The sequence below is a fragment of the Ischnura elegans genome, chromosome 10, assembly GCF_921293095.1.
Source record: "Ischnura elegans chromosome 10, ioIscEleg1.1, whole genome shotgun sequence".
Classification (NCBI taxonomy): Eukaryota; Metazoa; Arthropoda; class Insecta; order Odonata; family Coenagrionidae; genus Ischnura; species Ischnura elegans.
The window spans coordinates 19,134,198-19,151,452 of NC_060255.1; the positions used below are offsets into that span (position 1 = coordinate 19,134,198).

Consider the following 17,255-nt stretch of genomic DNA (forward strand, 5'->3'; position numbering starts at 1 on the left):
ACTACTAAGTTTTTTACGCATTCATACGAACAATTTTAACCAGGGTGCAATCATAAAAATGGCATGGTATTTAGCTCTCCACGACAATTTTTGGGATAAAAAATTATGCCACCCATAACGAAGGAAATGGACGAGTCATTTTAGAGGTTCTTGACATCTAGATCAAAAATTTTTCTATAAACGAAAATGAATCGATTCACAAGCTTAAAAACCACTGATATTATACAAGTAATAACGAGGTCACCGTATTGATGCCGCTAATGGCTGAGCATCCTACAAAGAGGGGGCCATTTATTTTTACGGTTTCCTTCCAGGACTTCGCCTTTAAGGCTTCCCGTGGAGTAAAAGCCTGGCACTCACCGACCAACTCGATGAATAAAGTTGAGGCAGAAAATTAGAAAAATGTACGAAAAAATATCATTAGGGAAACAAAATAACACTTTACCTTAATTACTTAGCTCATCAACCTCACATTCAACTTTTTAAAAAGAAGGAAAACTGAATAAAAGTAAGGGATAAGAATTTCGAGATTAGTGAAGAAAAGCTTATCAATATTAAAGTATGTGAGCAAAACATTTTGAACAGAAAAACTTAAAATGAGAACAAAAAAATAATTTTCAATTCCATTATTTTGTCATTAGTTATTTATTTGAGCGGCTCGAGGTTGTAAAAAAATCATGATATCCTGGAGAAGTCTTGCTGTCACAAAATCAATGTCTCCTGGACATAAATATGCAAGCGCAAGCTAGTTTTAATTAGATAATGAAAGTTAAACACGCCTTGAATACCAGTCATTTAGCCATTTTTAGCGAGGAATCACAATTTGTCTCTGCTGCAGTAAAATAATTTCAATAGTTAAATTTAGTTAATTTAGAGTAAAATACTTCCGCAATTTGAAATTAAAATATAGCCAGCAAACATTATCACAATGAATCCCACCTAAGTCAGCAATATTCTGTTCAAAACGCTGATTATGAAGGGAAGCACTTCATGGCTTCCCGGTGAGTTAGTGGTGAAAATTTCCAGGTCTTCCGAACGAGTTCCATTGCATTTATACGGACGTTTCAATGGAATCGAATTCCAACATCCTTAAGGCTGGATAATGAATGGTTTGGATGGCTCAACCAGCCCTGCGGAAGATGTGAAAGAATTCTATTGAAAAGTTGGCAAAAATTGAGTCTCAGTTGGATTCTTTTGTATTTTTTTTAGTATACCTAACAATGGATAAACGAAAAATTTGACAAGCTTTTCATGAAAACAAGTGGTAAGACTGCATGGGTATAATAAATTATCTGCGGACAAATATTTAGGGATATTCAATAAAATTTCAATGATTGACAAAATTAAAACATTATTCTTTGCAAACTGGGATCCAATGCTTGCCAAACAGTTACAGACCAGAATGTAGATGGAATTTGTGATGAAGTCTATAAGCTTACGCAATTATCTGGAACCATAAACAGTTAAATGTAGCGTAAATTACTGCGAGGAATATGCTAATGCTTATAATACCCCGAAAACGCCATGCTGAATATTGTGTAAATAAAATTTATTTCTAAATATCACCCTCACTTTTCACTGGCCAATCCTATAAAATGAAACTTTTTTGTGGCTTAACTTCCCCCTATCACCGTGGAATTTCCTAAAACTTTTCAAGCTCCTTTTCAGATAGATGCAGAATTGAAATTAATACTTCTGCAATGACAGCTTAAGTTAAAGTTCGATAAAAGTAAAGGTTAGTTTTTTGAGAGGAAATATTTCATACGTATAATCTACACTTCTACAAATTTAGGTATGCATGCGGTGTAACTCTACAAAGGTAACACTGAGAGTACACCTCACATAGTTATACCGCATGAATCATGTTTTGACTATGGCATGGGACCAACAGATAACTATTGTGCATATTTCATTTTCAAATTGAAAGGTGTAGATGATAGTGATTCCTTGCAGATTCTGAGAAGAATTATTAAAATTCTACATTAATCATATGGTTAACAAAACAACAGGTTCAAATTTGCCAACATGGAATTCTAAAAACTAATAACCCCGACGAGTAATGCGTGACAACTATGACAATTTTGCCAAAGAAGAAACTATTTCGAATGTACTCATGAGGAAATTCCCGTAAGTGTTCCCACCAGATATTTTTCAGATTTTGCTAGGCGATAGTAAATGGATACACATTGTTTTCTTTTGAGCCGCCAACACTCAATACTTTTCAAGATCTTAGCGGCAGAAAGTTTCGGGTAAAGCCTAAATTTATGTAACCAGCAGTACAATTCATCGCAGCCTCAGCATCGGTTTGACGCAGCTCTCCATTTCTCTCTCCTATCCGCTAATCTCTTCATAGTTACATTTTATTCTCTTTTACATCCTTTATAACCTGTCCCATATAACTCATTCGGGGCCGTCCCTTGCCCTTTTTCCCTTCCATTTGTCCTTCAACGATTGTCTTCATCAGACCATCGTGCCTCAAAATGTGGCCAACTAAGTTCTCCCTTCTTCTGCTTAATGTTTTTAGGAGGCTACTCTTTTCTCCTACTCCCCTTAGCACTTCCTGGTTACTCACACGGTCAATCCATTTTATCTTCATCATTCTTCGGTAGCACCATATTTCGAATGCTTCCACTCTTGACTTCTCTTACAATTCATTATGCCCTTGAATTCCGTTGCTAGAACGAAGGCCACAGACGGTGTAACTGCTGTGCTGTGGGTTGCGTACATTTAGGCGTTTTCCTGGTACTTTTCATCGCTTATATGTCAAAAGGTACTGAGCGTTGGCGGATGAAACAAAATACACGTAATGCGTATCCATTTCCTATCACCAAGCAAAATTTGAACGAAATCTGGTGGTGACACTTGAAGGACTTCCCTTGTCGGCCGTAAAATATCAATTATTTGCAAAATTGCTTTTCAAAGTTGTTTCTAAGTTGAACCACGACTTAAATAAAATTTCCTGTGCTTTGATAAAAATATATATTACCTTTTTTACCACGCCAGCCTTATCATTCGATAACTACAATAAAAATAATTTGTTGAAGTAAAAATTCCTGCGTGGATATATTGAAAATGTAAATTTTATTAACTTTAAAAAGAATAAACTGGTCCGAAAGAGGTCATTACCAAAATCCGCGAAAGAAAGTATATTTCCCTACGGCTCCTAAATAAAGACTGCACAATCGATTCTATTTAAATTCGTCAGCAACCAGGTTTAAGTACGGTGCAATTGAAACAACAAGTACTAGCACATTTATACAAATTCACCAATATGTGGAAATACATATGCATACCTAGCCTTTTATGCAAAGTCAATAAAACATTTAAGTGACATAAATCATTACCATTTCTTTAACCGCAGAAGACCCGTCGTAATATAACTGGAAAGATGGTCACCTACAAAACCTAAGAAAAAAGTTTGTGAATTGATGGTTGACGAAGAATAAAAAGCTGTTAGGGGAAGAAAATTGATTAGATAAAATCATGAAATCTGTGTATGGATATGATACCTTGATGGCGATGAAATTCATTTATTAAAAAAAAAGATAAATATCAATTTGTACCCGATATTGGATGGCTACCTGTTTGAACTGCCGTATCGCGCCATTGATTCGCAGCGAATCCGCGGCGATGCCCGCTATCCCGTCTCCTGGTTCCCTGAGCTGCCGCAGCGAGGCGGTAGGAGGCGGGTGATTACAGTGGCTGCATGACGATTCCGGCTGCGAACTCTGCCGGATGATCCGCGTACTCGAACCGTCCCGCGAGGACGAGAGTGACGTCAGGACGACGGGAAGCGTGACGTCGCCCCCGCCGGAGGCGCCGCCGGAGACGAGGACGGAGGATGAGGGTACCACGGCGCCTTGGACGGCGGGGACGCCGTGTGCGGAGCGGACGCTTTCCCTGGATACGGACCGCGCGAGCGGCAAAAGAGTGCGGTCACAACGACATCTGGAGTGGGCGTGAGGAAGCAGGTAGGCGCGGGCCCGGCAGGTCGAGGGGCTCGCGTCCACGCCTATGGCGGGCGAAATGAAAACACAACACTGAGGGTGTTGAGGGAACACCCCAACAACACAAATCATGCATGTAATTTACATGAAGATGCTCTAAAATAATGCTCTTTAACCAAAATACCGATAGATAAACAAGTTTTCCTGGATATCACACAATTACTTAAACCACTTATTTTTTTCAGAGCGCGACCCGGGTTTCAATGAATTATATTCATCTTCAGGCGCAATTTATGATTTGTTTATCTTATTATTGTTTATAATGGAATACCACAATGTTAATAGGAGTTAGTGAATTTTGATAGATAAATGCACTATTGAATTTTCCAAATTTTTAAATAAGAAATGTATATTATAAGCAACAATTGTAGAGAACATTGTTAATAATTTATAGCAATACAATGTATGCAATTAATTTTAATTTTAATTTCTACACTAGAGCCCCAAAACCTGAAGGAAAAAGGGTTATAGGGAAATAAAAATGCTTGAGGTGAAGGGGAAAAGTAATTAACAACGTTAGCCCCCAAACGGCATTTTTGGATTTAGCACACCAAACGAAAACGATATGCTGATTTTTTGGCACGTGATTCATTCTACCTCATAATTTAAGCGTACACTGGTGTATGAAATGGATCATCTTGAACACGTGTTCTCTCACAGTGAAAATCGAGACGATGAAAGAAAAACGTGAGAGAAATTCATTGCTTTTGTATTTAATTTTATGTGAAATGAAAACGAGGAGATATTATACATAGTATTGTTTTATATGCGAATAATATTAGTGAGAGCCAAATGGAGGAGTGATTTTTTTAGTAATGAATGGAGGATGTTGGGTATGTGTTTTTTTATTATTCTAGCATGTTATTATTTATTTATTTGTTTCTGAATACATACGAAGATATATGTGTAAATTATTTATTTTTATTTCCATTTTCAGTTCGCTGAAAACACGGTGCAGCAATGCAATAGCGCGATCTTGGAACTCGGCACAGGCAATCATGTTTGACTCACCGCACCTCCGGTTCCCCCGATAGCCATCAATTCATCAATTTAGGCACTTTCCACGATAGTTTTTACTATAAACGCCACCATTGACGTCTCATTATTATAACCTTACGCTAAGTTTTCTCTATAGATAATAGATTTTTATTTTCTTTCTTAGGATCGGCATTTATACCGATGTAAGCCGAACTGATCGTGAAGCAAGGGTTCCCAATCCCGCCTATCCCCTCTACCTTGCAGCCCGGAGACCTCCAAGGCCCTCCCTGCCTCGGCCGTATCGCCCCTCCGACAGTGGAGCTCGATGTCGGGCACGGAGCGGGCCGCTTCCGTCTGCGGCCCGCCTTCCTCCGGCTCCTCGTGGTCAGGACCGATGGTCAGGCACACCGGACCCTCGTGGGAAGTGGCGGCCGAGGGCGGCGGCAGGGTGGCCAGCAGGTGTCGGTGCCGGTAGACCCCGCCGCCGGCCAGCTCCCTCGCCCGGGCGCGACCCCTCTCCCTCTCCGCCACCTTGTCCGTTCGCGAGGCGGACTCGAAGAAGTCGTCGTCGCGGGCGATGAGGCTGGCCGTCTCCTCGCTGGCGTAGCCCGAGTTGGCCGAGGTGTCCGGGGGCAGGGGTGCTGCCGGCGGCGGTTGGGGCAGGAGGGTCTCTGAGGAACCGGCGCGGCGCCTAGGGGACGAAGAAGAAGCGGGGGGTCCACCCCCGGCCGCGCCGCCCTCAGCCCCATCGCGACCGCTCATTGTTGTTACGGGGTCGACGGAGACAGAGGGTTGTCGGGCTCAGGCATGAACGGACTGCGGCGGACTTTGGAGAAGGCGGAGAGGTCTATGCAGGACGGGGAGGAGAACATTTTCCTCAGAAAACCTGAAATTCAAAGATAGAGTTGCGTGATAAAATATATCCATGAGATAATATAAACACCAAATGGTAATTCTCCACATTAATAACCCCTAATAAGGTTTTATGATATAGAAATATTAGATTCGGGATGTAATAGCCCATTTATCACAATACTTGGTCACTGTAAAGTATAAGGTATACTGAAAATGTAATTGTAAGTATAAGGTGTAATGTAACTACGATTACAAAATACTGAATTTAGAAAACAATCGGGAAAATGACAGATTAAAATACTTCTTGTACCATTACCCACTTTGGAGACCACCTGGAAACTGTCGAATATTGCAGGAAAAAAATGTAATAATTAGCGATGGGTCGATTCCAAAATTTTATCGATTCCGATACCGATTCCGATTCTGACATTTCGATTCCGATTCTACCGATACCGATTCCATCGATTCTGACGACATAGGCTCCAAGAAAAAGACCACTTATAAATACAAGGGAGAGCCCTGAGTAAAGTCATTTTCACAGTTATAATTAAGATTAAATACTGCTTATATGAATCGTGTAATATTTGGCCCTTACAAATTCTCAAGCAGAAAAACCAACATGCTCATGCTCAGCCAGTAGGTTTTGATGTCTCCATGTTACAGTATTACTGCCTGCAGAAAATTGCCTTTTGCTACATAATTGTGTGACTGGGAAAGTACTTTCCTCCCTAAATTGCAAGATTTCGGAAACTTGAAGTATATCATCGATCTTTGTGGATCTTGAAACCTCATGGAACTCAAGTTGCCTAAGCAAATGAACTAGAGAACTTAGCTTTAGTTTTGTAGAGCCAAAAATACCTATACTTCTCACGTCGTTTAATCAGCCTTAAAACTCTTGCTTTTTTAAGTTCAAGAAAGAAACTAAACGCTACAAATGAATATCACATTGGACGGACGCAGTATTAAAAAAGGCTAAAAGATGCCTTGTGATGTGAAAACTCTGCTTTCCGCGCGACTCACCTCTGCGAAGGTGGAGAGGGAAAAAGGGTATCGGCTGTTGCCTTTCGAGGAAACAGTTCATTTTCCTCTCTCTTAAGCATGCCGAATTAATCTCTTCACTTTACTTCAATACCCGAGCCATATTTCTTATGCGTGGGATGGTTCCCGAAAAATATCCAATCCTTAGTATTTTCACTCGAGTAATGCGTTGAATGGTCAAGTCGATCTATACATTACCCTTTTTAACACCCTCATTTTAGTTTTTTAAGTCAATGAAGACGATTTTCCGTGCTTTAAATGACGATTTTCAAGACTTAAGTTTTAAAAAACTTGAAAAATCGGCCTCAGTTACCGAGTTCCACGGCGTGTAGCTCAGCCTTGACGCGCCTTTAAAAAATCGCTCTTTTTTCCTTCTTCTCAAAAGTGTTTTTCCAAGATTTCTGCTTAGTACGTTTTAGAAATCTCTACTATATATTGTGGTTCAATTTTCCGAGTTATATTTTTCGCAAACGAAAGATACTTTCTACTTTATGTCAAATGTCAAAAGTGAAAAACGGGTCGACCATTTCGCGTTGTAAAACCAGACAGATGAAAGCCAAAATCTTCAAAAGTCATTAGAAGTATAGAAAAAGCACCAAGTGTAAGGAATATTGCGTTTTTTATTCCATAAAAATCATACCAACGCAACACCACCTGGATAAATTTAAAAATTTTCGAGGATTAACGAGATCGCGCGTGGTTTTGAAAAGTTGGTCATGTTTGGGCCACTGTATCATCACTAAAGCGTCGTATTTAGGTAAAATGGCATATAAGTATACATCTGGTAATGATTTATGAGTATTTACGCTAAGTTTCAAGCCTATATCCCCAAAAAGGTGATTTTGGACTTGATTCCAGCTTTTTCCGATTTCGGACCGGTGCACCGCGGTGTGCGCCGGGTCGGAAGACGATCGGCCGCCGCGGCTGGCGTAAAGGTATTCGGCGCCCACGTCGACAACTGTAGAGTGTACAGCAAGCTAAAACTACCAAGCCAAGACATTGGAATGACTTATCGGCTTTAAAAACTGTATTACTACATGAGTTTCATGATAGCACTTCCTGTCGGCAGATTGCTGGACCTACTAGCCTCGAAAGCCGTGTAACCGTAACTTACTCGACTCGACATTTGCAATGCTACTCGAAACGCTCGAGTCGAATACCAACTACTTAAGCGCATAAAAGTACCAACTACTCGACTCTACTCGAACTTTCGAGTACTCGCAAATCCCTAGAAGATAATGTTTTTTGTTGTTACGATAACGCGGCGCGAAAATTCAAATGACTGTTGGAAACGCGGTCATATTTAAATTTGGGGTTCGAAGTACTACTGGAATCGGAATCGATTTTTCACATTGACAAGTACTCATTTTCGATTCCGATTCTTGGCCGAGAATCGAGGAATCGAACCGACCCATCACTAGTAATAATCGATTCATAGAAATAGCTGAATGAAATTTCTCTTGTGATAAATACAATATAAACTGTTGTAACGTCAAAAGTGGTGCCAAATTTTGTACCCATCATAAGTAGGCTACAAAATAAGAGTGGCTGAACCAAAATACGTAAATTAAGGTATTCAGGGACTGTAATTGTCCACAGATCTATGTAAATCATTGAAATCAGATAATGAATGAAGAAAGTTAAATTTTTGAAGGAATTATGCCACAGAAAAAAGGGGAGCACTTAGACGGACATAAACCATTTTAGACAAAGAAGCAATTTACAGCATAGTTTGCTAATACTTGTAATGTTTTCTGAAGGTAAACCATCATAGATGCGAGTGAAAATCATACTGAATATCGCGGCATATCTCATTTTTGTTTTATGGGGGTAGCATTGTTTCATGGCCGTCCCTCAACGATAACAACGGGTGGCATAAACTTTGCAGGAAGTTCTGTCGGGCAGAAAACCACTTTGCAGCGATTTTATTGTGGACCGGAATTGAGGCTATATTTGGACTCGGAGCGGAAGGGCCTTATTCCCGGTAATAAATCTTTTGGACTGCTTCTAATATATTGTGCCTTAAAAATGACCTTGCCTAAGATATTTTGGTGAAAACATACAATCATAGAAAATGGTAATTTCTTCAAGCGATGACTTTCTGAATCCCCGTGTCAAAGCCAAGTGGACAGAAAGGAAATTGATAATAATTAGTTACATAACTATTTTGATCGTGATCAATGAACATTTAAAAAAACGCGCAATTATTTACAGTGCCTAAATTAACGTGATAAAATAAAATCGCATATCACAATGCGTGTAAATAAAATTTAATAATTATATAAATTATTCCTCTCATACCCAATTATAGTGTGCCCTGTACTTTGCCCTTTACAAAATATTGCAATAAATGGACAATAACATCTCGAATTCTACACGTCCATAGTATAATGCCTTTATAGGGGCCATTCATATGATCGCCAATAACTTATAAATATTCCAAGAAAATCAGCCTCTTGAATGGCCCCGCCCACGGTCTCTAAGACAGAGAAATTTGAATAGGGTAATTCTTTCACGTACCGAAATTTGAAAAAAAATATCCACCCTCAAGATGTAAGTTCGCACGTGCGAACAAATTACGAAAATTTATGACTCCCCTCTTTTATAATGACGAACTATTTCTCTTCAAATAACTCCAATTCATGAGAAGGTGATCAATAAACCATTGTTAATAAACCCTCAGTCAGTCTTGACGAGCTAAGAAGTATCTTATAAAATTGAAATTATGTCCTTAATATCCAATTCTTCTTCTACTCGGGCTATTTCCTCCACACCAACTAGAAAAAAAGACTTCCTAGACCAAACCTATCTACACCTAAATCTACGTACCCTCCCACAATCCGCCTCAATTGGCATACGGCGAGGAATGTTGGGACACCAGCCGTTAACGAATAAATAGTAAATGCTCCAACAAAGCTCAGCCTAGCAATTATGAAAGTCCTTTATTGTTTGGGAAAAAACTAATTTCCATACCTATCCGTTCGGCAAAATATCTCTTTTCATATTATCGTATCTGTCGAACCTGGAAATATAGTGAAGATTTAATGAGATTTTCCATATGCCACTCTGTAAGATATCTACCCTCAATTTCTCAAACAATCTGAGCCTAGCGCAAAATCTCCGAATCTCTAGCGGCTCCCAGACTAATTCGTTTATCTGTGTAACGATTTATGTACACCCGTAAAAGTTTTGGACGAACCACGCAGCTTTCCCTTGTATTTTATTACGAACACGGTTATATGTTTCTGAACCAGGTTTAATATGCTCGCTATTCAAGGTGTACTAGGAGGAGAAGAAAATCCGCCTCTCTTTCACTTTACCTCCATCTTCCAACGACACACTTGACAAATCCGAATGATGACGTGGCTGGAATAACCTTGGAAGCGTTTACAGGGGTTAGCCGTAGCGAGCGTAGGGTGGGGAATTTGAGCCCCCCGAAATTTTTGGGTGTAGCTCTAAGTGTACCCTGTCCAATAGAACCAAAGAACCTTCCCTTCACCCTGGGAACATTTTTTTTTATAAAAAAATATTTGACCTCGACGACTTAGTTCAACGAATATTCGATACTTTTTCGTGGAAAACTGACTAAGCTGGCGGTAGGTCGCCCCACCTCAAGACCAGCAGATCATCACTCAAGCAAACAGAATAGAGGATGACAATGCCCTGTTCTCAAGCAAATTGGGCGATACCTTTGATACCGGGAACGCAACAGGAATTCCGTTTGAAGAGGAGACGCCGGGTGGCCGCGGGCCATAAACGTAAGATTGAGAAGGCAGGAAAAGGGCGTGGTTTTGGAAGAAGCGAGGCTTTGACCGACCGCAGGCAAAGAAAGGAAGGAACGGACACGAAGGGACGTGGCTCAATTGTGCAGCACGATGGCCGTCTCCAACGAGGAAAAACCGACTCAACTCCTGCCGCTCACTGAAGTCCAAAACCCGTCAACTCCCCCGAAATTTTATGTGATGGATGGATTTGGATAAAAGCCAGGGATCGTAATTCAGTTTTCAGCCACTACCGGGTTCTCTTTTGCGGCGAGGGGAGAAGAGGTTTGAAGGAAGCTTTTGAAAAGAATACGACAAAGCGGAAGATGTATGAGAAAAGGCTGAGTATAACCACAAATGACTGTTTTTTTTTTGCGAGGAATAATCGAGTAGAAAGACCAGAGAAGAGACGCATTTGCGTAACACGGATGAAATAACTTGTGACAAAGGGCGCTTCCAACAGAGATTTCACGACAGATACCCATCTTGAAAAGAGACAAAAATTCTTTTGGTAATGTTGCTCTCTGCTAATCATGAGATATGGATGACTTGGAGATATAGTTCATAGAAATTGACCCGCGTGATAATTTTATAGGAAAATGGGAGAGTTTTATCTCGTAGTATATCATTGCTGAGCGTGCATGATAAGCAACTAGAAAGATAAAATGGATTAAAAGTGCACACTGAAAAAAATAACTAAGTACCACCGACTACATGAAATGTTTTCAATGTATATTTTTTAATCGATAAATGCGTGACGTTGTTCAATATTTAACTCAATTTAACATAAGGGATGTAGTCTTAAACCGTAGCTGTACACTAATGAGGTAACTTAATTGAATATTGATAACGACAAAAATATTTAACGCACATATTAGAAAAATCGAAGAAAAAAACTATTGTCGACAATTAGTTATTTTCTGATCTTCTAAAAAATAGTCGTCTAAGGGGAATAATTTAGGAAATGTCTTCTTCTTCTTCTTCTTCCTTCCAGGATTAGGCTACTAAGCCTGTTCCGGCTCCACATCACCATCTTTTCCTTGGTCTTCCTATACTTCTCTTGCCAAATGGTTGATATTCCATTGCTTGCTTTGGAATTCTTTCATTTGGAATTCGAAGTAAATGTTCTTTCCATCTATGTTTGTATTCTTTTAATTTGTCAGTGACTGCTTGGACACCCAGTTCATCTCTTATTTGAGTGTTTCTTATTTTATCCAATATTGTGCAACCTTTAACTGATCTTAAAAATTTCATTTCAGACGATTCTATCTGCCTTAATTCCTTCTTTTTTGTTACCCAACATTCTGATCCGTAGAGTACAGTAGGGACTGCCATCACTTTGTAAAATTTTATTTGTGTTTCTTTTCGTTTAGGAAATGTAAGTCATTTAAATATATAAATAATAAAATCTTCTTCTCGATATCTTCCATGAATAGGCTAACTCTCGCTCCCAAAACCTAGTTTTATCCGTTCAAAAGCCTTCTATCTGAAATAAACTTAAATAAAATATCATACATTTAAATGCAGAGCGATTCTACAAAACTAAATAGAATCTATTCATAACTTAAGCCATGTTTTTAATTTTATTTCATAAGTTCCAAGTGCACTATAAAGCTTTTGAGGTCATTGATCAATGCCTACTAAAATGACCAGTTTTGAACAGGCTTTTGGTGATCAGACAAAAATAAAATTAGAAAAATGTCCATGCAAGAGGAAAGAATCGACCTGTGGACAGACCATTAAGAGCCACAAAAGTTTCCGGTGTCTCACCAAGTGAGATAAACGAGCAAACAAAGGCATGTGGGAACACAGGCGGTGGTCCAATTAGTACGTCATCGAGCGAAAAGGCAACCGTTTGTAATGGAGAGACGAGTTGAATGAAATCAAATAACCAAGTAATCCCCATGTTTTAGATAATACTCCTTTTTCAAGGGCGACCGGAGGGCATTTATCATGAAAAGTTTCCTTGACGATAACGAGATAATATCCAACACGTGGAGGCCCAGTCCTGAACGTAATGATTTCTTGCGTATTCACAATTGCACATTGCTTTCCATGACAAATTTCTGTTTGAACAGCAGCTATACTATATAAATGTTCCCTCAAGGGTTTAACGCCACTAAAAACTAGAATATACCTGAATTTTCCCTGGTAAATACAAAACTAAACAAAAACATCAACAACATCTACTTTGAAAAATATTCATATCATAAAAAGGTGACCACGTAGAGCTCCGTTTTACTCTTCATCGTCATCATCACCATTATCACTGGTCAATAGTCCTACGATTGGTTCGACGTAGCTCTCCACTTACTTCTCTTCTTGGCTCTTCGTTTCACACCAACCTATTTCTTCACTTTCATATCCTTCTTCACCTGTTCCATGTATTTATTCGAAATCTTTTTGACATGTACTTGTCCCTCGACTATTGTCTTTATCAGAAAATCATGTCGCAAGTGGCCTAAAAGTTTCTTCCGTCTTCTTGTAAAGGCTATCGTAACGCTTCTCTTCTCTCCTACCTTTTGCCGACATCAGCGCCCAGCGGAACGACGGAATGCGCTATAAAAGTTGGCGAAATAACGAGCTTCTCAGCTTCGACCTGATGACGAAAGCAGGATGACTTTCGAAACTGTCATCACTTGCTACAGATAAGCGTGGCTGGAGCACCCGGATAACAGCACTCAACATGAATGTCGCCGCGAAAACCTTGGCAGGAATAACTTTCTCAATATCCATATTTTTGAATCGCGACCTAATAACTTTCGCCCGCTTTTGTTAATAATTGGCTATAGGTAATGATATTAATGGAAAATTTATCGAAATGACAAGCAATAAGCAGCTGGAATCCATTTTATGAAAAATCATCATTGAGACCTCCTTTTATGCCCAACGGATCTGAAATCCCCCCACATGTAGGCAACTTTAACATCTCTATTGTTGGAGGTGTTCCGTACCTATTAGGATGGACGAAAAACCTATTTGTTTTCGAGCCCAGTGGAAGATTTGCATATCTTTTATAAACAAGTACTACTTTAGAGCCACGAAAGTTATGGAAACTATAATGTAACGCATCAAACTGTAATTCATTGTAAGTTGGTTAAACTGGACTTTCAATTGAAAGAAGGGTGTTTGAGTTGCAGGGTAAAAAGCGATCTAATCTCAAATTTCGCTAAGCATTTGCGACTGCAAACAAACGTGTCGTTTTAATAGCAAGGATCTCGAGAAATGAACACAAAGAGAAAAAGTGGGCCTTTTTGGAACAGTTGGAAATTTCTATGACATGTCAAAACCAAAGGGTGAACATCGTAAATTACTTTTTGTTCCCCTTCCACTCGTCGCCTCTACTGTTGTTTCTTCTCAACTTCAAATCGAGCAGGTTAGCTCATTTTGAATGATTACGTTGTCCTTATAAATCTTCCCACAGCTTCTTAAACCCCCACATACCTCCAAAACATCGCATAAATTTGCTTTAACCATGCGTATTTCTACCTTGAGAATTATTTATTTCCAACTTCCCCGTAAACTGCACATAGAGTCCTTTACAAGGGAGGAATTAAAAAAGCACGACATAAATATCCATGCCCTGGAGAGGGATCACCTACCCAGACGGGATTCGAACCCGCGACCTACAGTTTGGTACGCGAAGACTTTACCCCAACGCCAAAGAGCCCGGCAATAGTTAATGAATAGATACATATGTTGGTTTATAATAAAAATCTGTGGACAATACAAACGTTTTTCTGTCGTTATGATGCCTCTCACACAGTTCCAATAAATATCTACTCTAAATTTCGTAAACATTACTTCTATGAAGTAATATGCCATCGTGCAGAAGATGATTTTAAGGATGAAATGGTTCATTTTCTCATAGAGAGCCTCATAACAGAAGAGAAATTGGCACCAACAAACACCTTTCACTGTTTTTTTCGGTATCCATGATAATGAAAGATACCTATGAGTGGAAAGAATAAAATTCTTTACACGAAAAAAGTAAAAGCAAGAGATAAATCTACGATAATATAGAACAGGCGCACGTAGAATATCATAGGGCATAACCAATTTGCAAGGAAGCATAGCATTGACCAAGATGCGCACTAAGTAAATGCAAGGTAACAATTACGTATGCTATACCTCGATAGCCATATGCTTGCCTTTTACGAGCAAAGGTTAATAAGATTGGAGAAAAACTGTTCAAGTTCCTTTTTATAGGCCAACGGATATATTTTATTTTTGAGACATGAATGTAGGGAAAGGACTATCCCAAACTCATTTAAAATGAGTTGACTTTCAAAACAATCAAATTTGTTCAAAAATTGGAAATTCAACGTAATTTTGGGACATAATCGGGAAATATCGCTAATATTTATCTAAGGAATAATTGAACCAAATTTTATGATTTTCTCATCAAATTCAACGTTTTCCACTTTACTACTAGGACTAGTATGAGAAAAGACATTAAGAGGACGCTGAATCTGCCATTCAGTTGTTGATTTTGCTCACTGCGACAAAAAAGCGAACAGACATTTCCGATAGTGTACAATCCTTTCTAACTAAGCTCACGACCTATATCGATCTTTAACTTCGCACATGTGCCTATGTAACCCAGAGATAACCTATAGAGTACCATTTTCACAGCCTAGCCTACAGTTATCAAGACCACAATAGGGTTCATCAATAGTTCTTTAACGTAATAGCAGTATCTTGACAGATATTACCTATTGGTGCAATTTCCACGACTTTTCAGCTTAAATAAAGTTTATGAATACATTCAATCTTGAAAATTGACAAAATTTCGCCCGCACTTTTCATATCTTATTCTTAAGAGTTTCTTTGGTATTGACCTCATAAATTATAACGGTTATTAATTTCACTGATTTTTATATCAGCGATAGGCATCCAAAACGCAAGTTCCTGATCATATCTGCTATCCACTGGTAAAGTAACACAAGCAGCAAGAGGAAACCCTCCCTTTAAACAATATTATATTTTTGCCAATTATGGAAAGTCTATTGCATGCCTTCGTCTACTGCGAAAGCCATATTTGCTATACGAAAACCTTTTTAATGGTTTGCCGCAGAGAAATATAACTATGCAAATATATCTATCCAGGAAGAAAATTTGAGGACAAATAAAAACTCTACATTAGATTCAGGCAAATGAGACTCTTTGAACAAATATTTATACTCAACAAAAAGCACTCACTGGCCACAAAATGAGTTACAAGCTCTCAATAGCCATAAATTTTGGTAGGAATAAAATGAGCAATGCTTGTATGCATGCTCGTCAAGGAGCTTAAAAAGTTAGCTTTGAACACCGAAGGTATTGTTTACCAAATATCGTATCAACATCCTGTAGTTCATAAAATCGATATAGTGCGACCCGTAATATTCTCTAGCGCTCTATAGCTTCCACATATATATAATTGGGAGCAAGGAGTAGGAAACCTCAAAGGAGTATGTACCGAGTAAAAATAATGCTGAAAGTTTACCACTTGTTATTCTGAGTTCACTAAAATCTGAGGGTGACTTCGAATGTGTTCTCACAAAGAGTTTTTGTATGAAAAAAGTCAGTTTTCTAAAGTCTTTCGTTCATATGAATATCGCTGAGAAATCTATTCCTCCACTGAAGCAGCAGAACGCTTTCCAGTTATTTCCTCCGGCTAAATTCTACCCTCCAAAATAAAACGTTCCCCACTCTCTTTACCGATTCTTTGAGGATTCAGTAATGGAAATAGTACATGGATGTTTAGTTGGAATTTCATCCCCGATATAAGAGGTACCTAAAGATGAAGCACAACAAACAAAAATGGAACACTGAAATAAGGTCTTTGTCATCAAATATGGGAAGTTTGTGAAAGGTACGTTTTCGGTAAAATTTCTTTTCTTTCTGTAATTGGGATACGTAAAAAAAATCATATGAGCTTGAACTCACTGCTAGAACAGAAGATAGAATCCCGCCCACGTTTTTCGTGATATTCTATACATTAGCAAACGGCTAGTGTATTCCTGTCTGTGTTTCCAGTGACTATGAAATATCGACACTATTACTTGCTCATAATTTAACTGAAATTATAAATCAAGCTATTTTATTAATATGTACTTCACAATTTAATTTTTAAGTGAATAAAATGCGAATGACTAGGAAAGAGAAATAGTGACTACTTTCTTCCAGCGACAATCTAGAGAATAACAAATAAAAACCAAACACTGCAATAAGTTTAAGCCACTTATCCAGCGGGTGATTATCCCCTTAACACCTTGTGTTACTACCTGGTATCTGCTGGTAGTTCATTTTCTAAAATAATATTTTATAGTAACCGTAAATATATCCGACAGTTTTTTGAATTACTTACTAGAAAGAATGTGTTAAATATACTTGCGAAAATCATCCTTTTCTGAAGCCATATTTAACACATTTACAGCCGTTTGAACAGGGACATATCTACCTCTTGAGGGGTAAGGTGCCACGTTATGCGGCAAAAGCAATGAGAATTTTTGCGTATTTGGTTTCATGTCGTCTTCATTTTGCATTACTATATTTGTAACGTATAATTGTTAACGTACCGAGTTAGTAAAATATATTTTCATCTCAAAGAAGTGATCATAGTTAATTAAAG

The 17,255-nt window shown here is 38.7% G+C and overlaps 1 protein-coding gene across 1 annotated transcript in view; it reads right to left on the reverse strand.

Moving 5' to 3' along the window:
• LOC124167128 (small conductance calcium-activated potassium channel protein-like) overlaps positions 1 to 17,255 on the reverse strand; it is a 594,701-nt gene that overhangs the window by 25,837 nt on the left and 551,609 nt on the right. The window contains exons 3-4 of the mRNA XM_046544924.1: positions 5,243 to 5,871; positions 3,582 to 4,012 (exon numbers count right to left, since the gene is read on the reverse strand). Coding sequence (XP_046400880.1) covers positions 3,582 to 4,012; positions 5,243 to 5,747 — 936 coding nt within the window. The 5' untranslated portion in view covers positions 5,748 to 5,871. The remainder of the gene's footprint in view (positions 1 to 3,581; positions 4,013 to 5,242; positions 5,872 to 17,255) is intronic.